Below are 26,741 nucleotides of genomic sequence, written 5' to 3'. Positions count from 1 at the left end.
GAGGTCACTCTGTTCATAAACAAAAATCAAGTCTACAGAGTAAAGGTGGAAGACTTCCAGCAAATTTGCCTAGTTTTCAAACTGGTGCCAATGTAAACAGACAGAAAATTGCTTGAGGGTTAGACCAGAAACCTGGTGTAAAATGTCTGCTTTTTCTGGCTGGGAAGTGAATGACTTTTAACATCAACTATAAGATTACCACCTAAAAGGTTTGGTCAGATATAATGCAGCAGCCACAAACTATTATGATACGGTTGGTTCATTATGCCTCTGCTAAGAGAATTACAAATAGTGTGTATGTGTCTGTGGGGAATTATTTTGGTAACATTCTGGAATATATTATCTAAACCCTGGTTTGGAAGCCCATTAAGTATGGGAAAATGGCTTTTAAAAAAAAAAAAACAAGCTGGCAAAAAATCACAAACGTAAAATGCTCAAATAATATAAAAGGCTTGGGGACAGAGGGAACCACACAAAGCAAGGAAATACAGGATGAAGGCTAAAACTCCATTAACTCATTCTGGCATGCTTGCATTCTAGAACACCTATGTCTGTAGCCTAATGTTGAGAAAATCTGTTAGGGCTAGAACGCCATCCTCAGTCCCTAGTTTCCTGGGCTTTGAAGGTTTAAATCAGACTCTTGTTAATTATGTTGTTGTCATTTTAATTGTATTTTACAGTTTACAAAGTGGAAACAATTACTGACTTAAAAAGAACTTTCAGTGGATCCCGCAGACAGAGAAGCCTGGAAATTTGCCATGTTCAGTGTTCCTGAAATAGCCCTATCCACTAATGAACTTTCATGCTTAAGACACAAATTTAAAACTGCACATCGCTTTTAAAAATCATTATGAAACTTCCAGACTCCAAGTTTAAGCTTTTTATAAAAGGCTGGATGTCCAGTATGAAGAACCATTCGGTCTTCCCTTCACTTCTGAATTTTCTCATACAATGCAAAACATGGGCGCAGGGGGTTGAATTTCCATAATTTGGATAGTTAGTATCACTATTTCCAACGCTGGGTTCATTGTGTTACTTTATACAATAAATAAAAGGCAAGTTAAAAAAATGCCATATTTTTTTACATGTGGGGCATGGCATCCCATCAACAAAGCATTTTATTAGTTGATCAAATTAGTCCATATTGCAACAATCAGAGAATCCTAGAAATGAGAGATGGGAATGACTAGTTAGGTCATTTAGTCCATTTCACTCTTGCGTTTCTAGTCTGTGCTGGATTGCTCCTTACAGTACTGTTATCGTCAGGTTATTTATCTTAGTTAGCCACTAACTGTATAGAACAAACCCACCACTATATTTAGCTGAATATTGCTGATTTATTTTGTTATTTGTAGCACCATATGAAATTGGGGACCCATTGCACTGTACTCATGGTGCTGTGGCTATGCTTTATTTTTAGCATGCCAGCTCAGAGGTCAGAACTAGCGCAGTCTCCTCCAGCTGGAATTTACATCTCCAGCTTGAAGTGTAGACCTACCCTAAGAGACAGATTAATACGTGACTTTCCCAAGGTCAGGCAGAATAAGTTAAACCCAGCTCTCCTGAGCCCTGGGCCAGTGCTTTAGCCACAAAGCCATCCTTTCTTTCGCCTCTACAAAGCTGACTTTACCAATGTCAGCTGTTATTTGCACTTTTAAACAAATGTGGAAATGTGCCAAAGAGGAACGTGAGGAGTTAATTTACTATTCCAGCTGGGAGCCAAGGCGGGAATGTGTCAAAATCAATTGTGGGTGACTGTGTACAAACTTTTAAATGAGGGTGGGGGAGCAGTGTGATCTCAAATAATGTACATTATGGCAGAGGGGGTGGAGGTTACACTGTCAAACTGCCTTAATTTAATTGAAAACACATGTTGATGAGTCCCCTCCTCCTGGACCTCAAGGCTGGGAAACTTTTTTTGTCAGCTCCCTGCAGTTCAGAATCGGGGAAAGTACACTCCAGCAAACACAATGCTGGTCAAATCTACAGTTGTTCCCGGCTTCTTGCTTTTTCTTCTCTTGCCTGATTTCTCCTGCTCCTGTCCTAGCCGCTGCTTGTGCTTTAGGACTACAGTAAGATGCATGCATCTGATGCTGGAAAACATCCCTGAAGTCCCACCTCAGACAAACATATTGTAAGTAGCTGATTTCATTTTACTGCTTATTTTGCATGATCAGCCTTTGAGGAGAGGAAAGAAAAGCCATGCTTTCTACACCTTGCTTTTCCTGCAGGAATGCCTGTATTGCAAAAGCCTCACCTCTTCAGAGATTGTCTCACTTAGCATCAGTTCATGATATTTAACTGGACACCTACGGGAAACTTAAAAACAACTAAGATCACCAGAAAATGATTTTTGAGTCTCCAAAGCTAATCCCTAAGCAGAGTTTGTTTAAAGGAAGACGATAGATCACCTTTTACTATTGGAGAGAAAGCTTTGGGGAAATGGGGGGGGCACTGGGTGTTCTAGTTTTGGGTATGCAAAGAAACGGTGGTTTTGTTTCTTGCTTATAAATGCAACTCCATTCCCTTATCTACTTTTTCCTGTAGGTTCTTACTTTCCAGACCCAACTGGAGGAAGGGGAGAGGGGAAGAACTGAAGGTTTATTTGGGATGCCAAACTATAGTGATAAACCTTATACATTCTTGAAAATCCACTGGGTTGATAGTACTTTTTTGGAAGGGGGTTACAGTGGGGAAGACTATGAATTGTTGTCTGTGCCTATTTCAGTGGAAGATCGGAGTAACAAAAAGAGAGGGAGTTCATGTAGCCTTTTGAGGCCAATCTGGGGCTTCTGTAGAACCTCTGGTAATAGATGTGGAAGAGCAAACTTCCTATGCTTTTAAGGAATGGTAAATTCTAAAACTACAGAATGGTTTTAAGACATATCTGGGCCGTACCAAAGTATCTTTACACATGTTATCCAGATATGATTTCTTGGTTTGGAGGAATTGGGCAGTGTCAAAAGCAGACAGGAAATTGTTAAAGATGTATAAATAGTTTTGTTCTCCGTTATGTTGCTGTTGATTATGGAATTTGTTCAAATTAACTAGCTGAGGATCACTTTCATGTGACTCTGATGGACCAAATTCTGATCTCAGCTGGGGTGTCTATCTTAGCTTTTTCTCCCTAAAATTTTTCCACTGTTGTTACTAGTGCAGCTTTACTCCTGGCACCAATGGGACCACTGCAGGAGACAGTATGCCATCAGCCACTGGCATTTTAACCACTATGACATATTCCCGCCCTGAGAGTGGTTAGACAACACAGTGGTTCAAATGTTAGCAGTTCACACTACTACTACTACTCCTGGTGCTACTCCTGGTACTTTTTGCATGTCTAAAAGCTTAAAAAATCTAGTATCAGAGGGGTAGCCGTGTTAGTCTGAATCTGTAAAAAGCAACAGAGGGTCCTGTGGCACCTTTGAGACTAACAGAAGTATTGGGAGCATAAGCTTTCGTGGGTAAGAACCTCACTTCTTCAGATGCAAGACATCTGACTGCATCTGAAGAAGTGAGGTTCTTACCCATGAAAGCTTATCCTCCCAATACTTCTGTTAGTCTCAAAGGTGCCACAGGACCCTCTGTTGCTTTTTAAAAAATCTAGTTATTTGGGTTAATGTGAGAGGCAAAGGTAGCAAACTACCGAGATCTGAACGGGATTATTCAGGTTTGGGCCCAGATGTCAAATTAAATAAGAGCCATCCCATTTTGATGTATATTCCTGCACTGCGTTTAATATTTCAGACACTTTCTGAGGAAGATTTGTGGCTCAATCCAATGTGGTCCATCTAATTAAAAGCAAGGTTCATATTGATAAATCTTTATGGATTACCTGAGCCAAGTTAAATATTCTCTGTTGTTCATCGATCACTGCAAAGATATACAAATAAAAAAATACACTGGCTCTCTGGCCGTCCTGAGGATTTTATAATCTAACTGAAATGAATAGTCCTAAGAGGCGGCTTTCTGTTTTATCTGTTATAAAAATGTTTAATAATTCACATGCTGTTTAAAAGTTGCCAACGATCAAAAGGTACATCTTAAAAACGCCAACTGTTCCAGATTTTTATGACACAGTCATATTTCTTCCTCTCAGGAGAAGGCACACTGCATCTGTGGGAGCATCCAGAGGTCTGGCAAAATTAACAGCCAGATCATGAAGTTCTTATTTGGAGTAAAAAATATGGAATTATGTTCATAAGTCATAGTTTGATATGAACAGACCGTACTGGTATGAAATACAAATACGAACACCCAGATCCTGGGCCCCAGCTCTATCTGTGCCGCTATAAAATCGAAAGCAGCTGCAAGTCCCAAGATGGGCATTCCTCTGATGGAGGCAGTGATGGGTGGTGTAGATCCAGTGTAGCTGGCTCCAGTGCCACTCACTCTCTCTCGAGCACCCAGTGTAGGGAAGCGGGAGGAATGGTGGCCAGCACAGACTGTGCTGCAGCAATCTCCTGCTACAGGATGGCCCTTGGGGAGCTTTAGCCAGCTGGTGTAACTTAGAGCAGCCCTTAGCCTGATATAGGTGATCCCAAGACTGGCTTAGAACCATCCCCAGGATTGATAAGCTGTTACTGGCTCCTTTTGATTCTCATCCCCCGCAGCTGGGTGCAGCTGAGGATCTGGCCCCAGTGTCTGGCTTTAGCAGTGGAATATTTGGTAATGAAGTCTGTTCATTTTATTCTGAGTATGGAACATGATGGCAGTAATGGCTACATGTGTACAGATAAGTAAGCTATAAAAATGCGTGATGTATAACTGCAAATGTATTTTGGCTGTCGTCCATTCCACTGGAACGGGATTTGCCAGATGTGATTTGTTGGTTACCGCTGGGACTAAGGCGGTTCGTTTAGCCAACAGCCCAAAGAAGGCAACAGCTGTGAAACATACACGCCGAAAATTTCAATAGGTCTTTAACCTTCTAAGCCATTTGTTTTATAGCATGACATTTCCAACCATAAACTATGAAACATGTTGGTATGGGGAGAAGGCACCAGTGGGAAGAAGTTCCCTGTAGCTGGAGGCTAATGGATTCCAATCATATTATACATGGATTATTCTCCTTTGCATTATATGTAGAGCTACTTCTGAGTTATGTGCTGCAAAATTTAACTCAGGATACAAGAAAAGAACATGCAGCATCTGTGACCTGAACTCGTTGCTGGCATGAATTGAAGATGATCCAGTCAGTCCACCTCCCTTTCACGGAGTTTGTCACTAATTATGCATTTTCTGTGTCTGTCCAATCTGAAATTTTGCCTTCCCTCGCTGTTTTGCAGCATACTGTCTCAGCTACTGTTCTCCTCCCCAGACATGGCTGCATTTAATGGGCGAATCATGTATGCATGTAGTTTGTGAAACTCTTTGGGATCACTGGGGATAAAAGTTGTGATATAAAAATTTAGCATATTTGCCTTAAGAAACCATATTGAGCAAATGTGTCCTTGTTGGAAGTGCTGCTCCATTCACGTTGTTTCTATCCTCCTGCCCAAAATTTCTGTTGCACAGGTGGACTGGGGGGAAGGTGGGGGAATTGAGCAGTTAACTTCCTTTCAGTACATTACACATATATGTTTAATACAAAGTGTTATCTCTTTCCAGTTCATCCTCTTTATTTAGGCTATGTAAATAGCCCTCAGAATTAAACCCTTCAGTGTTGATCAGAATTTTCTCTCTGAAAACCTCAGTTTATCAGAAGGAAAATAGGAAAGATTATTCAACAATCACCCTTTTCCCTTGGGAAGCACTTCTGCATCTTTCAAATGAGATGGAAAATCTTATGGTGACGAAGATCCCAAGATGCTCTTTGTAAGGGCAGTGGTTACCAAATTCTAACTTGGGTACTTGTATTCTGCCTCACTACTCCACCTCTGCCCTGCAATTTCAGCAGAATCTTCTTTCCTCTTGCTGTCCTGAAATAAAGCATAGAATTTCCGTGTGCTGTTTATACAGCTGCCGCATTTCCTCAGAGAGGTGGCAGTGTTACAGTAGTGGGTGGGTGAAGCAAATCATCATCTTTCTCTAAGCAAGTGCCTCTATTTGCATGTGTGTGCACAGGCAGAGTAAAGATCTATGGGCTGTGGCTCGAAACAAGCTGAACAGATTCTACTAATGAATATACCAATATAAAGGCATGCAGCAGCAATTCATCTTAGACTAAGAAAGTCTATGTCTCCTTGTTGGACCCATTGATGGGGATAAATTTACCTTTGTGCTTCTGAAACTTCCTTTTGTTGCTCCTGGATCAGATTCGGTGCATGTTTTCAGGAGCTCAGGAGGAGGGGAGAGCTGGCTTTATTTGATTTGGGCAAAGTCTGAAGAGTCAACATATGGGCAAGATCCAATGCATTGAGGGAGCCCTGCTGCTTGCGGACATGAATTCCGAGAAGAGGCTGATCTGGTTTGATTAGGATCAGACTGTAATCTCCTCCCTGCAGAAGAGAGCCCCTAGCTGCTGTTCTCACTTAATAGATCAAATTATCTGGGATCACTTGGGTCAGCAGTTGGCCGTGTAATCTGCCAATTTGAAAATCTGTCTCAGGGCCAAATATTTATTCTTCAAACATCTTTTCTCCTCTCCATTCGAGCCACCACCAATGAAATTGTGGCTCTCTACCCAAAGGTGCAATCAGCAGAAGTGTTGGGCTAAGAGTAGGCTTTATGCACTAGCCCACCTCAGGTTCCCCAACGATGATTCACATAGTCTTCATGCATTTAGCCACGGAAGGAGCAATGCAAAGGGAACTCCGCACACGATCACAGGTTGGAATAAACAGGGAGGCACTCAATTCGCAAACCAGCAGAGGAATCAGCTGTTTTCCTTGTACATAATAGGCCTATTCTCATTCAGTCTCTGTGGCATCTGTCCACCCCAAAATAATTGGGGAGATGTCGTACATTATTTGCTGTATTAGTGTTTTATGCGGATAAAATTCAGGGCATGATGCAAATAATTTCTTCATCTGCTGTCACTAGAGAGAGGCCTGAACTGTAACCCCCAAATCTGATCACACAGACTGGTTCTGGGCAATTTCAAATGTGGGTCTACACTTCATTCCTCAGGCATATCTCTACGTATGTTATGGGGCAGAATCACTTGATTGGGTCTGACATGCTGTAAACCAAGTCAGACCCCAATCTAATTCCCATAAGCCAAAACCCAATTGAAGTTTTTGTGCCATAGCTATATAGCAGGCCTCACAGTTAAATCTGCTAGTTAAAAGGCACTGGGAAATGTAGGGTTCTACCTACCAGAACCTTCCGAATGTTCCTGGCTATTAGCCTCCACTCTTAAATACTCTGTCTAATGTCAAGTGTCTCCTGTGATGCAAGAAAAATGTATTTCCAGGAGACAGGGTTCAATAAAAATAGCCAGATCCCCAGAGGGTGTAAATCAGTGTGATCCATTGATGTCAACTCTGTATTAGAGATTGTTCTAACAACAGTGTTAGTGCTAGACTGCAGCAGTGTAGTGAGTAACTGAGTGGTTCTATCAAGGGTGAATTGTGCTATGGAGACGCCATGCTTTTACCCAGATTCATTATAAATCACTGAAGTAAGACATAATTAAAAATATCAAATTGTCTTTATTCAAATGACCACAAGAGCACTCCATTATCCTTAGCAAAGTCAACTGTATCTCAATGTTTTCAGGTGCTTTGGGCAGTCTGGGGTGCTGAAGACAAAGGCAAGTCAAAGTGTTAATGGTATGAAAGGAAAGTGAAATACATTTTTAGTTACTACTGAACTAATTCCTAGAAATTCTGTGTTGTGTGGGAAACTGAGCGAGGTGGTTATGGCCTGAAATGCCATCTTCTGTTTAAACGGCTGCCATCTCATCACACTAACATCCACAGACCAGGGCCAGATTTCCAAACAAGGCTGCTGAGTTATGAAATTCTTGTCCTAAGTGTCACAATGGGAGCCGCTGGGAGAATCTGGGCCCAATTGTGGGTGCGGAGCACAGAAAATCTGGTGCTGAGCAATTTGGGAAGACTGGTCTCTGGAATGGCTCCGAATTTTAATTAAAGTGTTACCAGTATTCCCCTCTCTCTGTAGAACCTTAAAGTTAAGCAGTCCAGCAGTAAATTCAAAAGAGAACAACAGCTGGCTCTATAGCACAAGGCTCTCAACACTGGCTATATTTGATTTTTCCTGCATTTTCATCCTTAAATGTAATCTGGTTTACTGATACTTGCTACCGACAAATATTTCCCCTTGTCTCACAGGCTTGGTCTACACAAGAAAGTTGCACCTGCCTAACCTCAATCTATTTTTAAACCAATTTAGATACACTGATGCCTGGACACTTATTTTGGTGTGAGGGCCTTATTCTGGTTTGGTATAAACAGATGCCTAATTGACTTAAACTAAACCACATTAATCCTGGTTTAAACCAAAATGAGCATCCATGCACCCATTTTACTAAACGAGCTTAAATTAGCACTGTTAGCTAAACCAGTGCAACTCTGCAAGGCCTTGGAGACTTAGGGTGTGTCTACATCAAAAGCTGTGCACAGGATAGCCCGCTCAAGCTAGCTTGAACCCAGTTGAGATCTCACAAGCTGCAGTGCAGGTTAGCAAGCCAAATATGTACCCAAGGTTCACGTTGGGCTTGTTCCGCCTACAGTGTCTTTACTGATACCGTGGTGTGAGCTAGCTGGATTCAAGCTTGCTCAGGTAGACTAGCCCATGCTTAGCTTTCAATGTGCAGATGTATCCTTAGAGGGACAGATCCTCAGCTGGTATAAATTTTCATAGCGCTAATGAATGTTAATTAAGATCTCTTCAATGCTGAGTAAAGTTCAGCCCGGTGCAGAGGGGCAGCATAAGGACTATACAACAGTTGGGTCTCACTGAAATGGTACTTTAACTGCATTTGCATCCAATGGAGTCTGCAGGTACTCAGCCCCTTGGACAGTCAGGCCCTAGTATCTCAAATTGGGCCACCCCACAATTAGCAGCCATTTTGGAAAACACAGCTGTTAACCTCCCCGTGTCTCAGTTTCCCTAGCTGTAAAACGGGGATAGCAATGCTCATCCACCATTGTAAATCACTGAATTCTAGAGATGAAAGTGAACTGAGGTGTGCAAGTGGCTGCCTGAGCTGAGAAGCCAAGAACTGAATGAGCCGTGAAGACTCCGTTTTCATCTGGCCCAGCTTGTTTTCCCTTCGTGGCAGGGCTAATGCCCTTTGGCAGGTCAGTGCAAGTTGCACTGCTGCCGCTCTTGTCCTGGGGCTTAATGGAAGAAGTCAGTATCCAGGGACATCACTCTGCCTCTTTCTGCCACCAAGAAGTTCATTTAAAAACAGTGCCTAATTGCTCCCTTCCCCAAGAAATGTCGGGGATAACCCCCATGTCCTAGCCATTAACTCTGTTGGTAAAACAGCCTCTGCTGTCATGTCTTTGCTAATAACAGATGGGCAGCTGACATCTGCTCAGCCAGTTCTGGGGTGAATGGTCCCAGAACTACCAAAATCTAATCCATTGCTGTGTAAAGCACCTTGCGTGTGAAAGGTGTTACATTAAAGTAAATTCAGTGCTAGCAATAATTTCGGTGGCATTGCAATATTCTTGCAATAAATGACTTGCAGTTGGTTAATTGCCAAGTAACCTAGTGATGTGTATGTGTAAATGCATAAATTGACTAAATACAAATGAAAACTGATTCCCGAAGCCATTGATTGCTTTGTATGTTCTCATTGTTAATGATTCAGCATACTGATTTCGGGAAGGATTATTCTGCTAACAGCTGACAGGATCAGAAACAATACAACATAATTCCTCAGGTTGGACTGTTACTATCTGATTTCGAATCCCCTTGTTATCATCCATCATTCTTCATGCTTCCCCGGGTGAACTTCACCGGGGAAGGTGTGTTGGTATTTCTATGGCAAATGCGAGATTGTCCACGTATTTCAACCCAGTCTCCCGGTCCTAACTACGGCCCTTTACAGCAGTAAAGGCAAAATTTGCCATAGCACATTGGACAATAAAAGGCGCCAAATGGATGCACGTTCCCTGTAGAATTGTTTCTACTTCTTTACTTAGCACTTATTTTATCTAATAAGCAGTCAACATGTAATGTTTTAGGGTCCAAGTCAGTGCAGTTACACAGAGAGCCCTTTAAGTTTGCGACAATGGACTCTGCTAGTTCTAAATGAAATGGCACGAACTGAAAATGCAGAATGGGAGAAGCCTTTGAGTCCGGCAGCATTTTGGAGCTCATTTGAAATGCTGACTGGATGAGGCTATTCAGTCAGATTTGACCATTTTAGGGCCAAAAGTTTGGCCCTGAGCTTTAGTAAGAGTATCCGCAAAACTGTGTGCATGCTTGTATACACCAGCATGTGCAGCTCCATTTCAGGCAATGTGTTTGCAATGACAGTGCATGCGCACATGAGGGAGTCTGCCTGCAAATGTAGGGTTTCATGTATGCACCTGCAGCTGGAAACTTGGCCTCAGTGCCCATTTGGAAATACCGAATCCTTGTTATGAGTCTCTAAAAATAGACCCACCTGCATTCTGGCAACGAGGGGCAAAGTTTATGCTTTAGTTAGGTTTGCCCAAGTTGCATGTGCAGTTACCACATTTTGTGCATGCAAGTTTGGTAATTGCACAGGTAATCACAGAACATTAACCACTAGCAATCAGAGTAATCGCGTATTACAAACTTATGCAATTGATCACCTGACTCCTTTCAAAATGTGGCAACTATGTGTCAGATTCTTAAGAAATGAAGGTGGAGCTCATAAATCTAGGGAAGCTCAGACTGCCTCAGCAAACAGTGGTAGCCACTCTATCATCCCAGAAAGGATTATTCATCTGATGTAGTTTCTCAAGCAACTTTAGGTCTCACATGCTGAGGTCTAAAGCACCAGGACAGCTAATGATGTTTGTTGCTAATGGATAATCTCGCTCTCAGATGTACACTGACTGATATCCTCTCACTTTTAGGGATTTACGCTTCAATCGCATCAAAGAGATTCAACCTGGAGCCTTCAGGAGACTGAAGAACCTCAACACACTGTAAGTTGCCCCCATCTTAAAAGGCGCCCAATCTTAGTGTGGTCATGGTACGGAGAATGGAAGAAATCAGAAACATGAGACCCTCTTGGTTTTGCACTGTAATTCTCGCTTTTAGATATTAAAGGAGTTATTGGAACACTGCAAGTAACAACTCCAGCATGTTCAGTCAAGAGTTAATTTCCTCCTAGCCCCCATGAACCAAGATAGCAGCATAATATCAAAACAAGATAACCTAGCATGAAGATAAAGATGCAGGTCCACCTGTTGGTGGAGGTGCTGTCTGCCCCGATCATTACAGGAACCAAACAGGTAGTTTAGTGCCAATGTGACAGGCACCATTCTCTGGGCTGGGGGAGCTTAGACATATAATGGACTAAAGATGTTTGGGTTAGATAAAGAGTATGTGCCATACGTCTAACTGCTATATAAATGCATTGGCCACTCCTTCTAATGGCTTAGCGAAGATATCAGTCCTGTGGGTTTGTTCAGCTGTGCCCAGAGCTGTGGGATGCAGCTAAATTCTTTGCATACAATTTTCCCCCCAGTCCAACTCAGGCAACATTTCTTATCATTTTCAGAGAAAGCTGGAGTTTAATGACTTCCATTTGAGCAATGAAACTGTCTTTTCTCGTGGTGCATCCTGCCAGCTGCCTAGGACACGTACAGCCAGTAGAGCTTAGAGAAGCCCCTAAGGACAGTTTTGGCCTTGGCTGACCCAGGAACAGACGAACAGAGCAGTGGCTTAAAGCTATCTTTTTTTCCCCCCCTTGCCTGCCTCAGCTACACAGCTGAAGACCAGGACACCCTGTCCACATACCACTCTTGGGTGGTTACCCTCCAGTTACTCGGTGATAACCCTAGTGTGAGATGAAGAACCAATATCCACATACTATCTTTGCCTTCACTAGCTGCACTAAAATAAGTGTGTTCTGCCGAGCTGCTGGTGCTCACTCCAACTCTAGCATTTCCCCTTGCCCCTCCTAGTGCCAGTGGGAATTCGAGCAGACCACAATCCCTTCACTATATTGTTACCTGTGAGCCAGAATAGACCTTGCTACTTGTTCCACTGGGTAGGACTGACCTTAGTTTGGTTTGGGGGGCCTTTATTGTAACAGCGCATGTTTCGCATTGTAGAGATCTCTGGTTCCTATTAATATTTGACCTTTTGTACTTGAAGCGTCGTTCTGGGGCTTGCTAGTTTATAACATTCAGGAACGGGGACTCCATATTCTTTGGCCTCTGACAATACCCATCGGTTTATTAGAGCCTTCAGCAAGATTTGCTACTGAACCATCCACTAACAACCTCCCCCTCATACTTGAATTAAAGGAAATGATAGAAGCCTTTGTTGTAGTTGTAATGAATACCAAGAGGAAAGCTCCAAGTGCATTTTTCAGAATGACTTTGTGGCCAGGTTTTTGTGTTCTTGGATCTAAACTTAAAAAGAAAACCTCAATCAGATTCCCAGTCTGGCCTCTTGAGAAGCCTAAACTCTCCAGTCTAGAGAACCAGGGTAGTGAAAGGATTGTGGCAGGAAGATCCATGCAATAAGGATTTCAGTTTAGTTTGTGAGGGGAGGCTGCCTGTGTTCTTAGTGTCTGGTGTCTTTATCAGAAAGAACCACTTCATTATTGACTTGGTTTGTTCCTGTCATTGGAGCCGGTTGGCCAAACCACATGCATCCTGCAGAAACCTTCCTCTTGAGGTTCTGAGCCAGAGCAAACCAGGTGGAAAGGAAAGAGGTTTTCAGCCAGCCTTGGATTATGGACATCAACCAACTCTCATGTTTTTTTGTGAGTCTCGCAACTGGTATTTGCATCTTTCCTACAGTCCCATCTCGTAGAATTAAGGGATTGCCTGAGAATCCAGGCCCCACATTTCTATGATTCTATGAATCTCTACTTCTTTTTTTTTTTTTTTAAGTTTCTAGTCCTCATGGTTGCATGAAAAATCTGGAACCCATGAAGGAAAATGTATTCTAAAGACTCAGAAACCAGCAGACAAATAAAATGAATCAGAAATTGGTTTTTTTTTTTTTTTAAATACATCTCATGATTTTTAACTAATCTCATGATTTGGAGGTGGGGGTCTGGCTGGGGATTTTTAAGTGCTTTTTGCTTGGTTGGTAGCCATCTGCTAGACATGGGTAAGCATGCAAACCCCAGACTTTTGCTTGGCAGTTGCATAGCTGGGGCCTCAGTGCCCATTTTGCAAGATGGCTTTTGCAGATGCAATCAGTTGAGCAAACACAATCAGAGTATGGGGCAGGGGTTGTCCACAGCAGGTCCTACATGAGGGGTGAAGTCAACACCGAACTCCTTGTTCTTCTTGACTGTGTTGTAACAAGAGGCTATTGGTACAGGTTTGGGAGTTAGAACTAGCTCTTTCTGGCTGTGCCACTGATTTGTAGTGTGGCCTTTGGAAAGTCCCTTAACCTCTCTGCCTTAGTTTCCTCATCTGCAAAGTGGGAGCAGGAATCACCATTTAAGTACCGCTCACCGTGTTGTGGAGATGCTCGTAAATGTGAAGTGCCCTACAAGTGCTAGGAAGCTTTTAGGGTGGGCAGTCTTGGCTAGAAACAAGTCCTCAAATCCTTCATCCAACCCCTCCTCCCACAGAGAGTAACATGTACCAGTGGGGGAGGATTTCAGTCGAGGGGTGGCAGCAGGGGTGGGTGTGTGTGGTTGCATAAGGACGTGGGATGTGGCTGCAGGCAGCAATGGTCACCCTCCACCTTGGAAGGTGAGATGACCACACTGTAGAAGATGAGCTGCAGCCTGCACCTTGCAGCAAGCCCTGGGTTCGCTTGTTGGCATGTTATGGAAAGTTTAAATACATATTTCTGAGTTGTTTAATACAAGCTCTCATCGTTGTAATGCAAAGAACATCCCAGTGCCTGGCTATCATTTCACCCTGAGGTGGAAACAGCAGATTTTGATTGAGTAAGCCTTATGTATATTACTTAGAAGACCTGGGTCGGACCAAAAACCTGGGATCCCAGCACTTGGACAAAGTTTGGATCAGGGTCCAGGTTTTCCAGCCGAGTTTTAACTCTCTAATGAGCCAAACCAAAAGCCCTGGATTCAAACAGACCCTTCGAACTTCCTCCAAAATTTGGATCTGATAGTTGGGGCTTTCTCCCATCTTTACTGTAAATAAATCGTTACGTTACTGGACTGGGATTCAGTCTGGTAGCAGAGGCCCCAATGTGCAGTGTACTGTATAAACACGCCCTGAGAGACTGTCCTTGCCCCCAAGAGCTTAGTCTGTACAGACAAGGAATGAGAAGAGGCACAGAGATTTCACCACGGGCCACAAGGCAGGTCACTAGCAGAACCAGGAATACAGCCCAACTTTTCTGACTCCCAGTTCAGTCTCCTAGCCACTGGACCACTGAGCTCAGTTCTCTTGGGGTGACATTGACGTCAGTGGAGCCAAGATTTCACTATTAATCTCTCTCTGCCTCGATCCCTATCTTGTAAAAGGGGGATAATCTGATTCCTTTCTCTGGCCCTTTGTCTTATCTCTACAGATGGTAAATTTTGGGGGCCAAGGACTGCATCTGCACTGCAGCCAAGCACAATGGGGCCCCGATCTTGGTTGGACTCTGTAGGCATTGCTGTAATACAAATACAAAATCCCGAGAGAGTGTAATTTTTTATTCCTGTGCGCTAACTGCTCTGTGCTAAGCGAGAGAAGTTGTTCGTTCTCGTTCCAGTTCAAGTGCACTCAGTGGAAAGTATTGTCATGGGGCTGCTTTTGCTTAATTGAGCCATCTTGTTTATACTTTAATATAAGATCTTCTGTTATCCAGCCCAGCCAAGAAGCCTGTTGTACATTGGATGAGGGAGATCCTGGCAAGATAAGACAGTGTTACAGTGTGTGTGTTTGCCTCGGTCAGAAGAATCAAGCAATCTGCCACATGCTTCCCCCTTTGTGGAGCATTGGGAGCTAGTATGTTTGGAATTAACATGATGCAATCATTAAATATTTATATAGCCTAGGAGCTTATCCAAAGGCCAGTGAAGTCAATGGATAGACTCCTGTTCGTGCTGGTACCATGTAGCTATTTACCCACGCCTGTTCCTAATGGGAACTGGAGCTGAGTAGTTGGCTTAGGTTTCTGGGCTCTTAATAGCCCTGGATAGGTGGATCAGTTGCCTGAATGACAGGGTTGGAGGAAGTGAGCTCTGTTAGCCAGAGCCAAACGCAGTACAAGGTCACGTCCCCCCTTACGCAGAGCTTGGTTGTCCTGAGTTCTGACCTGCGCTGTTCCAGTCCTTGGCCTTACTAAGAAGAGCCGGCATTGCTTGGCGCCAGCATAGGTACTGTGGAAGCTTCTTCTGTTCAGCTCTACCAGCGCCAGATTTCAGTGCTGCATGGAGAATGCTGGTAATCCAGCCCTGTGCTTGAGGACCTGTATTCGGGCACCGATTAATTTCACACCTGTCACATGCCACTACTTGTGAGATACCCACAATAGCTCTCAATGCTATCCTATTATTTGTTGGAGCATCTAGAACCCCAATTAATGTCTGCAGGGCCGGCTCTGGCTTTCTGACCGACCCAAGCAAAAAAAAAAAAAGAGAGAAAACCGTTGCGGCCAGAACAGCAAAGCAAAAAAAAAAAACCTGCGGCGCGGCCGGATCGTGGGTGCAGAGGGACTCCCTGCCCTGCAGATGTGCCCCGGCTAGCGGGGGGAGGAGGAGGGAGCGGGGGCAGAAAGAGAAGGGGTGCGGCCAGGGCTTCAGCGGGGCGCTGCCACGCGGCCTCTCCCGCCGTGCCCCCTGCCGGGAGGGCTCTGCACTGCTCCGGTCAGCTGGGAGGGAAGGACGCGGGCTGCCCTGCCGGGCTTGCTGCAGGGCACTCCATCCTCCGCGCCACTGCCCCCTACAGGGCGGCTGGAGCAGAACAACAACAACAAAAAAAGCGGCTGTGGCCCCCTAGGATTGGGCGGAATGCCGCCTCCTACAAGCTGCCGCCCCAAGCACCAGCTTGCTCGGCTGGTGCCTGGAGCCGGCCCTGAATGTATGGGGCCTCCATTGTAGAGACACCTAATGAAATGGCAGTCCCTGGTCCAAAGAGCTTCTAGTCTGGCAAAAGACCACGGCTGGTTACAGCAAACAGGTGTGGGAAGGACAAGGTGGCAGTGGGACAGTTATAATTAGAGCAGTAAGCAGTGGTCAGAGGAGGCTTTATGGTGACATTGTTATACCAATAGAATAAAAACCAGCAGGATCTTATTAAGAGGGATAAGGCAAAGATGCCACATTTATTGTAAATATACTGATAAAGCAAAAGATAAAAGTAAACAACGTTGTTTGACTACTCATTTCTTATTCATACACACATACATATAGAGAGAGAGAGAGAGATTCATTCACACAATCATTCATTCAAGTTCTGTATAGGTGTTATAGTTACCAGCCTAGAAGTTGCTCATGCCAAGTTACTGGCCAGGTATCTTGGTCATGAGGATGGAGCCGAGTCTGTGTCAGGTGCACCTGATGCTCCTGGAGGCTGGCAGCAGAACCAGAGACTCAAAGTCATCAGTCTTTAGAGTCCATTCTTATAGGAATTAGTTCCTATGTTAGTCTATGGGAGCTGTTTCATCCTGCTGTTGCTGACTCAATCAGCAGATGGCACATTCCTGTCCAAAGTGGCACATTCCTGGTGGCTCCACACTGTCCAAAGTTTGTGTTTCTCATCCTTCCAGGTGATGGGGTGGGTCCCAGTTTACCCTCCGGGGGTTTCTGGTCATCCACTTGACACATTCTTCGGCCGATGGATACTCCTTTTCTAGGCTGGCACCTCCCTAACCATCCATGTATATCAAGCATTCATCAGCATACATTCCATCCCTTAACCATATTTTAATTTACTGTCTCCACCACTTTCAGAGTGTGTGCTAATTCATTTGAGACTCCTGGCCCTTTAATCACAGAGGGTGGGGGTCTGTCCTAGGAGCAGTTGAATGAAGTGAAAGACACTTAACACCTTATAGTGTTTGTTTACATTGTATAACAAAGTCAGTTAACTTGTTTGTAAGTTTTACAGAGTAGTCACAGGATAGATATAATCAATGGTTTCTACAGACAGTAGCTTACAAGTTTTAACAGAAGACCCAAGAGATTTTTGTACTTGATGAAACTGTTGGATTTTAAAGTGTGGGGGCCAAATTATGAGGGGGTCACTGTCTCTTGGGGGAATCACTGTTAGTACCTTCTTTAATATCCCTACAACATGCGATATTGCCACAATAACTTGTCCTGAGGGGTTGGGGAACAGAGCTGTGTGCCATCCCTCGGCGGTGGAATTGGCCATACTGCAGGTCTTCGTGGGGAGCATGTGGTAAAATAAATCAGAGGCTTCAGCACAGCCACGGGAGTTCTCAGGCACATGTGGTGCTAAAACGGGCACATGTTGTCCCTAGTCCCCCCCCTCCAAAAACCTCTAAATCAGGATTTCTTTCCTTCTCCTGATGGCATAGGCTGTGCAAAGCTGATGCAGTCAGTCTGCTGTGGGTTGATCCCTGGCAGCAGAGCTGGGTTGAGTCAAATGGACTGGAAGAGAACTTGTGCTGTCCGTGCCCATCTAGCTCAGGCACATTATACGTTCCAACAACTCTGTCTGCTCTGCTCCCAGGCCAACTAAAACTTCAACCCCCCCAGGCCTGGCTACGGGTCACTCTCTCGCTTCCCCCCTTTCCCAGAGTTAAAATTAAATTGCAGCTGAACTTAATCCTCCTGGAAGCGAGGGACTCGTAATGCTAGCTGGAAATCAGGCAATTTTTTTACATACAAAACTTTTTGGGGGGGCGGGGACAACCAATCAGCCGGCGCTATTAGGATGATGTATTGATTTGATAGCACCTTTCACAAGGTCAGATACAATGTGCTTGCGGATCCCATGCGATAATCACTGCCCTTTCTGTACTGCTGAAATTCAGCTACCTCTGTGCTGGTATGGGGCAGCTGTGATACGAGGCCAGCAATAAAAAGCAGCAATGAAAAGGACAGGAAACAAAGAGGCAATACCTATCCAATTAAAGTGACTGGTAAATAAAGGTAGGTGAAATGTAACTGCTGAAGCTATTACTTGTCTAGAACACCAGGACCAATATTCCTAATCTTGCAAATAGCACCATGGGATATGTAACTACCAAGAGCAATCAGGAGAAAAGGCCAACATGGTGGATTTGTGTCATTCTGCAAGGGACTTAGATAGGGCGAGGAGTGTGGAATGAATGCCTAGGTAGAGACAGAGAGACCTTAGACAGGTGTGCATCTTATCACAAAGCACGCAGACTTTTTCCACACAATCCTGCCAAATCACCTCAATCTAGGTGTGATGAGCTCCCTGCTCTTCCAGCCCTGGAGCTGTCCCGAGTAAAGAAACCAACTCATTCCAAATTAGGTCATGGCTTTGCGATGTGGACAGATGTTTGGCAGGAAGCAAAATGAGACAGCCAAGCTACTTTCAGAGGGACAATCTTCAGGCTGGCAGGCCTAAAATTGGAAACACACACCTCACCTTTACTTTGGTAGGCTTGCATGCAGATCTACTCTACCTGCCTGACCAGCTACTTGTGAGTAGACAGGGCAGTGAAATGTACAAGAGTTCTGCTGTTCCAGTCCCTGATTCCTTGGGTTCTGCTCCAGGCTCCAATAAATGAGGGCATGTGGTCCAGCCCAGCTGGAGAGGGCTAGGATGGCTGAACTGGCCTTCTTATCTGTTTGATTGGTAGCAGCCTCTCATCTACCGCCTACCGAGAAAAGGTTGCTCGGCGGGGCAAACTTTTTAGAAATATGTTAGTGATTAAAAGATCAGGCATTCAGTGAAAGTGCTGCTAGGTAGTCTCCCAAATGAATTGTCCTTGGCTTAGGGAAAGAAGATAATGATTTCTCTGCCCTCTAGGCAGCACGGTTCTGCGTGCATGTCCGTGTACACACAAACTTTTGCATTGGGGTGCCAATGTAACCATTTGCCAGAGTTGGGCAAGGCTACTGTTGATGAAAGAAATATGAGCAAGCCCTGGAACTGCACATGCAAGTTTCTCTCTGGGACAACCTTACAGCTCGCTGCTTCCTATCAAACAGAGGAACGGGCTTGCAAATTTTGCCCAGAAAACACCCTGTGGCCATCTGAAGCAGCAGAAAATGACTAACCAGACAGTGTGGAGAGTAGCTGACAAGCAACTTCACCAGCATCCAGGCAGCACTAAGGGGGAAAGCGTTCAGATGGGAAAAATAAACCCAGGCCAGCAACAAATCCAACGACTTGCTGAGGAAGGGGTCCATCCATCTAAGCTGCTTCCAGCGTCTTCCTCTGTCTGCCCAATCGCTTGGAACAAGTTGCAAGCTAAAAAGGGCTTTGATTTCTCTTGGCTGAAGTGCAGCCTGGGATAAATATTTCTTGAATCCAACAGCTGATTTTCAGGTTATGCACACAACAGAGGAGCACAGTGTGTGTCATGTCTCCCTCTCATGGCTGGTCCACCTGAGAGGTTTAAGAGTAGTATTGCTACCAAAGAAAGGCATTACTCCTTTAGTTCAAGTGGCAGAGACCCCTACTTTTAGTGCTGCCAGCATAGGCGCTCCGGAGCTTGAGCACCCATGGGGAAAAATTAGTTGGTTCTCTGCACCCACCGACAGCCATGCTCCGCTCACCGCCCCGCCCCACATCCTCCTCCCCTGAGCATGCCGTGTCCCCGCTCCTCCGCCTACCTCTCAGCGCTTCCTGCCTGGCTGCCGCCAAACAGCTGTTTGGCAGCATTAGCATGCTCCGGGAGTGGGGGAGGAGCAGGAACATGGCGTGCTATGGGGAGGAGGCGAGGAAGAGGTGGGGCCGGGACAGGGATTTGGGGAAGGGGTTGGAATGGGGGCGGGGAAGAGGGGGCGGGGCCTTATGGAAGGGGTGGAGTGTGGATGGGGGCAGAGGCGGGGTTGAGCACCCATGGAAAAGAGGGGAAGTTGGCGCCTATGGCTGCCAGTCCGAGGTTCAGAGTCTGCTGGCATCCCACACGGATGGTGCAGAGGAGTGACTGACTGACTTTGCGAACTGACAACGGCCTTCTCCCAAATCACCCACGATATAGCTGTTTTTCCCATCAAGCTGCAACAGCCATGCCTTCCTCTGGCTGCAGTGGAATTTCCCAGGTTTATATAAGTCAACTGGAAACAGACTTTTTAAAACAAAGAAACAAACAAAGTCAGGGTGGAAGTTTAATAGATCAGAGCTCTGTTATACCTATGCACCCTTACAAAAGTGTGTCTTAAAAGTATACAGCAACATTTGACATGAGGTTTTCAGGAAAGCATTTAAGCACACGTTTTCAACCAATTGAAGTTCTGTGCTGGGGCTTTAAGCAGGAAGAATGGCATACATGCGGTAAAATCAAGGTGTAGTAATTACGTTGTTGATTCAGATATTGCGTCCTGGGACTACGGGATAAGAATTCCAGTGGAGGCTTACAAAGGGCAGTTAGGTGCCCGATTCCCTTTGAAAGTCAATGGGAGTTGGGTGACTAACTCCTGTTTCTGCCCCTTCATGACACCAAAGCATTTGGGATTCCCATCATTCCAAATTGGTATGCACAGGCCTGATATTTAACCAGACTGTAACTTGTCCTACTGTAGGACCAGCCTGACAGTAAAGCAGAGCGAGAATCTTTTGGGGTTGACGTTAAACTAGAACTGGGTGCGATTTTTTTTCATACAAAACTTTTTTTGGAGGTGGGGACAAAAACTGCAGATTTGGTGACACAGAAATGTTTCACGTATTTGTGTCCGTTTCACTGGATTGTTCCGCTGGAAAAAAATGTGAAACGAAAATTCAAAAAAAGAATTGAAACGTATTGACGTTTTTGAAACAAAACGTTTTGATTTTTCGGATTGTTTCAACACATCTTTTTGCTTCAATCACATTTTAAAAAAAAATCAAAAACGTTTAAAAATGGTTATAATCAAAACACATTTCCGTTTTTGTCAAATTGAAACATTTTGTTCAACCAGAAATGAGAGAATGGATTTCCTTTTTGATTTTTTTCAGAATTGCCAGTGAAGAGAAAAATCAGATATTTGCACAGTTCTAATTGTAGCATCCTGTCTGTGGTGGTGGTCACATTGCAATGTGCCACAGAGAATGGGAGACAGCAGCCCTACACAGTTTGGGTGTTTGTCATTTATTTAGTCTGTTTCCTGCAGCCAAACTGAAAGAAGCTGTGGAATTTGGCTTGTTACAGGGCAAATTTTTGCCCCATGCATCTTTATGGGTTTTGAAATCACAAAGAAAATGACTTTTTAAAAAAAAAAAAAACCAACCCCTTGTGAGATTTGTTCTGGATTTTCGTTTCTTGCTAATGTGCTGGATGCAAACATTCTCAAGGGTTTAAGGCTGGGTCAGGGTCCATGTGCAGGAGTCCTGAGCATGCAGTGCGAGGCCCAGAGGCAATGTGAGCTGGAGAATTAAATGCTGCTCCCCCGCTGTTAAATAAATAAATACATAAAAACGGCCTTCCTGTAGGCTGGCAGAGGAAGGGCAGCAGATTGTGTGGCGAAGTCTCTGCTCTGCGTCTCTTTCCAGGCAGGGTGGCTGTGGAATATCCGAGCTGACATCTGTAAACCCTCCCTGCTAAGGAAACCTTTGTACTCCGAATATAACAGGGAGTGAGACAAGGAGGTGGGCTTTGAAACTGCCATGAAAGGAGCACACTGCAAACATACTGAGGGTCTCTTGGGGCTTCTAAACAGCCTGGGCTGGAGTAAGATTTCCCTGCTGGCTCCAGCCCTTTGCTTTCTTTCCCTGAAGCAGGTTTGATAAATTGCAGTGCTTTAAAAGAAACAAATCCAAGTTAGAGTATTGAAAGGCTGCAAGCAGAATATGCTCCTAGACAGACCTTGTCTAGTATTCTCGGTAGGGTCCTGCAGCGGCAATGAAAGAATTTTCCACCTTGGTGAGCTTTTAGGTCCTGTCGGCTGCCTGTCAGCTAGCTGGCACTCTCCCAGCCCTAGCTCTTCTGGCCCCTGTTACGTGGCCCATGCTGATCGTTAACGAACTTGGATAAATACAGAGCCGTTCAGCCTTGTGGTTATGAGCTTGTGGACAGAGTTCTCCTTAACACAGCACAATGAGTCTTGAGGGTCCCGTCCCCCCGGTTTCTCGTGCCCATTTCCGTAACCAACGCCAGTATCAGGAAGACAGGTGCTTTGGTGGCATGGAAGCTGGCACAACCCCTCACCTGCACTAGCCTTTCACCGCCGAAGATCCGGGACTGCATTGCAGTTGGGTTCAAAGTGAATGCGTTTGATCCCATCTTAGCTCTGAGGCTCTAGACCTGTCGGTGCCACCCCTCCCTTATACCCTTAACCCTCCCGCTTCGACAAGCCGCTGCGTGCCGCATCTAGGATGACTCAAAAGTCAAAGGATTGGGTTGCAGACTTAGCTCTGCTGTGCTGGTTCTGCAGCTCTCCCATGCCCTCAGCCTCCCTTCCTCCCACTCGCTTCACCCACCCGCCCCAGCCAGCTGGCACGCTGCTCCTCTGGTGCGTGCGGCCGACACACCGCTGCGGCTTCTCCCCTCGGCCAAGGCAGCTGCAGCTGCTAGACAGATGCCGGGCAGCCATTCATCCAGGACCCTCCTGCACTCTCAGGCCTGCTCAGTCTGCCACTAAAAAAGGGCACTTGGAAAAGCTCTGCACCCTAAGCCAAGGCCTCACGGGCCTGCTGGATATAATAGTAATGGCTGGTAAGCCTCAGAAGAGGCCGGAAGTAGAATCATCGCCAGGTTTGCAGCTCAAGGCTGAGGTGCATTGACAGCTGGTGCCTTGAGCTGGAATAACAAGGAAGCTGGAGATGAGGCAACAGAGAGCTGTATGTGAGAGGTTTCTGCAATTCCCACCGGCCGTGCCCTTGAGTATGTCTTTACTTCAGGGTTAGCCCAGGTGATCAGCACCTGGGTTAGCCTAGCACGGGTGTGAGAAAAGCCCTACCCAAGTTATTTTGTCCTCAGTGGTGGTGCACTCGCTCGTGTGCGTTGCTGGGATGTCTGGGGGCATATCCCAGGGTTCTTTGCATTGCAAGTCAACTGGGCTGCTCTGAGTTTTTCCCAGTGAATTGTGTGAGAACTTGTCTGTTTTTCTAGGCATATGGGGAATTGGGGGAAGGCACTGGAGGACGATCAGCACTTGAGAGGTAGGTGGGTTACCAGCCACAGTGAAAGTGGCCCCGGGGTCCAACCTTCTCCCTGGCCGGGCCAGCTAGCCCACATTGAAAGCACCTCCAAACATGGGTGAGTGATTTTGTGTGGGAATGGGAATGGGGGGTTAGGGACAACACCCAAATAGCCTGGGTTAACTGTGCAGTGACAGCACACCCAGTAACGGCTGGGAGTTTGCTAATAGAAGGAACGTTGGGTATGTAGTCAGTGCTTAGATGCTATGGTCATGGATGCTACAGAGAAACCTAGGGTAGATGTATAGATAGGAATGAGAAGTGGGCAAACACCTCCGGGCAAATGGCAAACTTTTGCTTTTTGCCAGTTTTTCGAACAGGCAAATAAAACTATTCCTCGTTTTGCCGAAGCACGTTAGGAAGCGGTGACGACCCTGGACCATAGTGTCACAGGGCTCTGTGCTACTGGCAGAGCCATCTGCTGGATGAAATGCAAGTGTGCTCATCAGAGTGGGGTGTAAGAGCTTGCATTACAGAAGTGTTCATCTCGGATCATGGATTTATTCTCCCTAGGAGGATCATGCTCTGCATGACTCAACCCCTTTGCTCTTCCAGTTGCACATGTGCTGCTTCTGCACTTCCTGCTCCAAACTGTTGCCTTGAGTTTCTGCAAGCAGATAATGGTAGTTCATTTCCTTTCACTCCAGAGATGGCTGCATTTCCAAAGTGAGCAAAATCTAGTGTTTTGCGTCTGTTTCCAAATTTAGAACCCACTTGTGCATTTCATCAAGAAAGATTGCTGCTCTGAGAGCTCGTATGCTTATATAAATGTAAGATATAGTATGTCATTTCATACCTATACGTTTTGGGGAGAACGTGCTTTATCCTTCATATGTAACAAAGCATTTGAATCCCTGTTTTAAGGGCTGAACTCAGGGCATCCTTAACTTAACAGCTGGCACTTCCATAATCATCATTTGAATGCCAACAGTGCGCTTGGTTCTGCACAAAACTCAGAAGCAGACACTGCTCCTGCCCAAAAGAGCATATCATTTGGCCCCAATCCTGGAAGTGACTCCATCCAAATGGACCCTTTCACCTGTGTGGAACCCGTTGAAGCCTTCCTGCTTATAGGCCATGAGTGAGCAAAGCACCAAGGCATTTAGCTTAAAGTTAAGCACATATTTAAATCCCATTGAAGTAGATGGGACGTAAGCATATGTCTAACATTAAGCATATTCTATGCTTTGTGGAATTGGGGCTAAATCACATGCAGGATTGGAGCCCGCCTGTATAGAAATTACAGTGGGGGAGGAGGTTCGAAAGGCAGAGATGGGCTTTAAGTGCCTAATTCCCATTGACTGAATGAAAATTGGGTGTCTTTGTGCCTTTGACTATCTCCCTCTATGTTCTCAGTTCCCCGGCCATCTAGCTAACCTTTGCTGTTAGGCTTCTGGTCCATTAAATTAACTAAATGTGATGTGCCAGACACACCACTCCCCACACATAAATTCCAACTAGCAGGCGTGTGCCAGTTCTTCCTTGCTCAGCTGTCTAAAGTTACCCCTGGCGAGCTCCCCATCACTGCTTTCCTAATTCATATCAGAGCTTAATTCTCTGGAGCTCTCCACAAGAAACCAAACCATGATGTGTGTCAAATGCTCCAGCACGGTTGGTCCTGTCACTTCTCCATGACACACTTCCCCCCTTCCCCTGTGGGACGTGAGATGGCTCGTATTGTGTTTACCTATTTCCCATTATGGAGTCACAAGGTTGGGAGGAAAGTCTTATGTCAATGGAATGTCATTGCCAATGCAGCCTTTATTCCTGGGGGAGGAGGGGAGAGGAGAGAAAACATAATTCTTATTCTCTTCCACAAAATGCAGGCAATTAATCAGGAGTTGTTTAGATGGGAATTCACTGAAGTCAGCTGGAGATCTACCGCAATGTGAGGTCACGAGCGGTGGTGTGGAGACTAACAAGTCCCAAGCATTTAGGATGCCTGATGGAAAGTCTGTATTTGCACATATGAGAGGTTAACTTCCCTGCTTTTGCTCCTCTCAATCCTGTTTTGGTGAAATGTGTTTGTTACAGCCCTGGCTAAGGATGGTCACTAGCCGGTTGTATTGGGCTCAACCTTTCTATTCCTGGCTCGGCCACTGGCATAGTGTTTGACCTTGGGCATTGCACCTCTTTGTACCTTAGTTTCCCTGTCTGAAAAATGGGAGTGATGCTACTTGTCTTTCTTTGTGAAGTGCTTTGAAATTTTTGGATGCAATGCACTAGATAAAAGCAAAATACTATTATGGGGACCTCTGTGGCCTTCCTTTGGATTTCAGAATAAAAGGTGTTTGGGGGATGGGTTAGAGGAACCAGAGAGTTCTGTCTTGAATTATCTAGCCATTTGAGGTACTACATAGTGGTAGTCCTGTACCAAAGAATGTTGGTCTACTGAGAGCTGATTAACTCAATCCCCAGAATGTATGTTTGTTTCTTTCTTGTTTGGAAACTCTCAATTCCAAACCATTTTATCAGCAAGAAGGAATTTCTGGCCACACATTGAAATAACTTTTAAATGCAGTTGTAACTTCTCCAACTTTCTCACAAGTACGTACAACATCCTGGGGTGATGCTTTTTATATTATTATTTTAAATTGATTTCCCCCCTCCAATATGCCCACAGCTTATTTACTATAAAGGAGGGGGGGAGGAGTATAAAAAAGGCAAGTAATATTGATTGTAGCCCATGGCTTGCCAAATGGGAAGAGAGAAGTACACATGTTAAATCCACATTCACTATTTTCCCATCATCAAATAGCGATAATATTGTAAATTCTACAAAAAAGAAAGAAAAGAATCATTTAAGGTAACTTTTCAGCTGTGCTCAGCAAATGAGAACAAACTTTCAGATGCAAAGCATAAAAGAAATTTGATTTTTAATATTCTTGTTAACAGTTATGGGCCTGATTGGTTGTTCCTTGTGCATCCCAAACCAATTTTGCAGGAATACAACCTGTGTCACTGAGGATCCAATTTAGATATTTTGGGCCAGATCCTCAGCTGGTGCAAACTGGCATAGGGCCAGATCCTCAATGGTGCTTTCTCAATAAGGTATCAAACAAATAAACTTTCTGATACTTTTTATTTCCTTTCCTTTCCCACAGGGGGTCACTGAGGCACACACAGTTAACTATTTTCCTTTGATCCAATCCTATCTCCTCTAGAACATTTACTTACATATGCTTGTCTGCAAACTTTAGTTTCAGCTTGTTCGTACAAGATTCCTGCCCCCATGGAAATTGGTGGGAGTTTGGGAGTTTTGTCATTGACTTCAGTGGGGAACCAAGATCGAGCCTTTAGGTCCCATCTTGGCAAACCGTGAATGGCCCGGATCTTGCAAGCTGTTCTATGTGGATGGACTTCCACAGGGATCTGTTCATAGGGAACAGCTTGTGGGATCGGGACCTAAACTCTTGGCAGGACACTGAATCGCTGTCTTATCTACTGATCTCTGTGACAGCAGCTTTCTTGGTT

General features: G+C 44.9%; 1 protein-coding gene across 1 annotated transcript in view; it reads left to right on the top strand.

The window, feature by feature from the left end:
* The first annotated feature begins 1,844 nt into the window (after window positions 1-1,844).
* The window catches only part of LOC101946364 (peroxidasin homolog), a 65,655-nt gene continuing 40,758 nt past the window's right edge, over window positions 1,845-26,741 (top strand). Inside the window, exons 1-2 of the mRNA XM_005309593.4 lie at window positions 1,845-2,134; window positions 10,965-11,036. Coding sequence (XP_005309650.3) covers window positions 1,971-2,134; window positions 10,965-11,036 — 236 coding nt within the window. The 5' untranslated portion in view covers window positions 1,845-1,970. The remainder of the gene's footprint in view (window positions 2,135-10,964; window positions 11,037-26,741) is intronic.

Source organism: Chrysemys picta, chromosome 13, assembly GCF_011386835.1.
Source record: "Chrysemys picta bellii isolate R12L10 chromosome 13, ASM1138683v2, whole genome shotgun sequence".
Taxonomy (NCBI): domain Eukaryota; kingdom Metazoa; phylum Chordata; order Testudines; family Emydidae; genus Chrysemys; species Chrysemys picta.
This window is presented reverse-complemented; position numbering and strand designations above follow the sequence as displayed.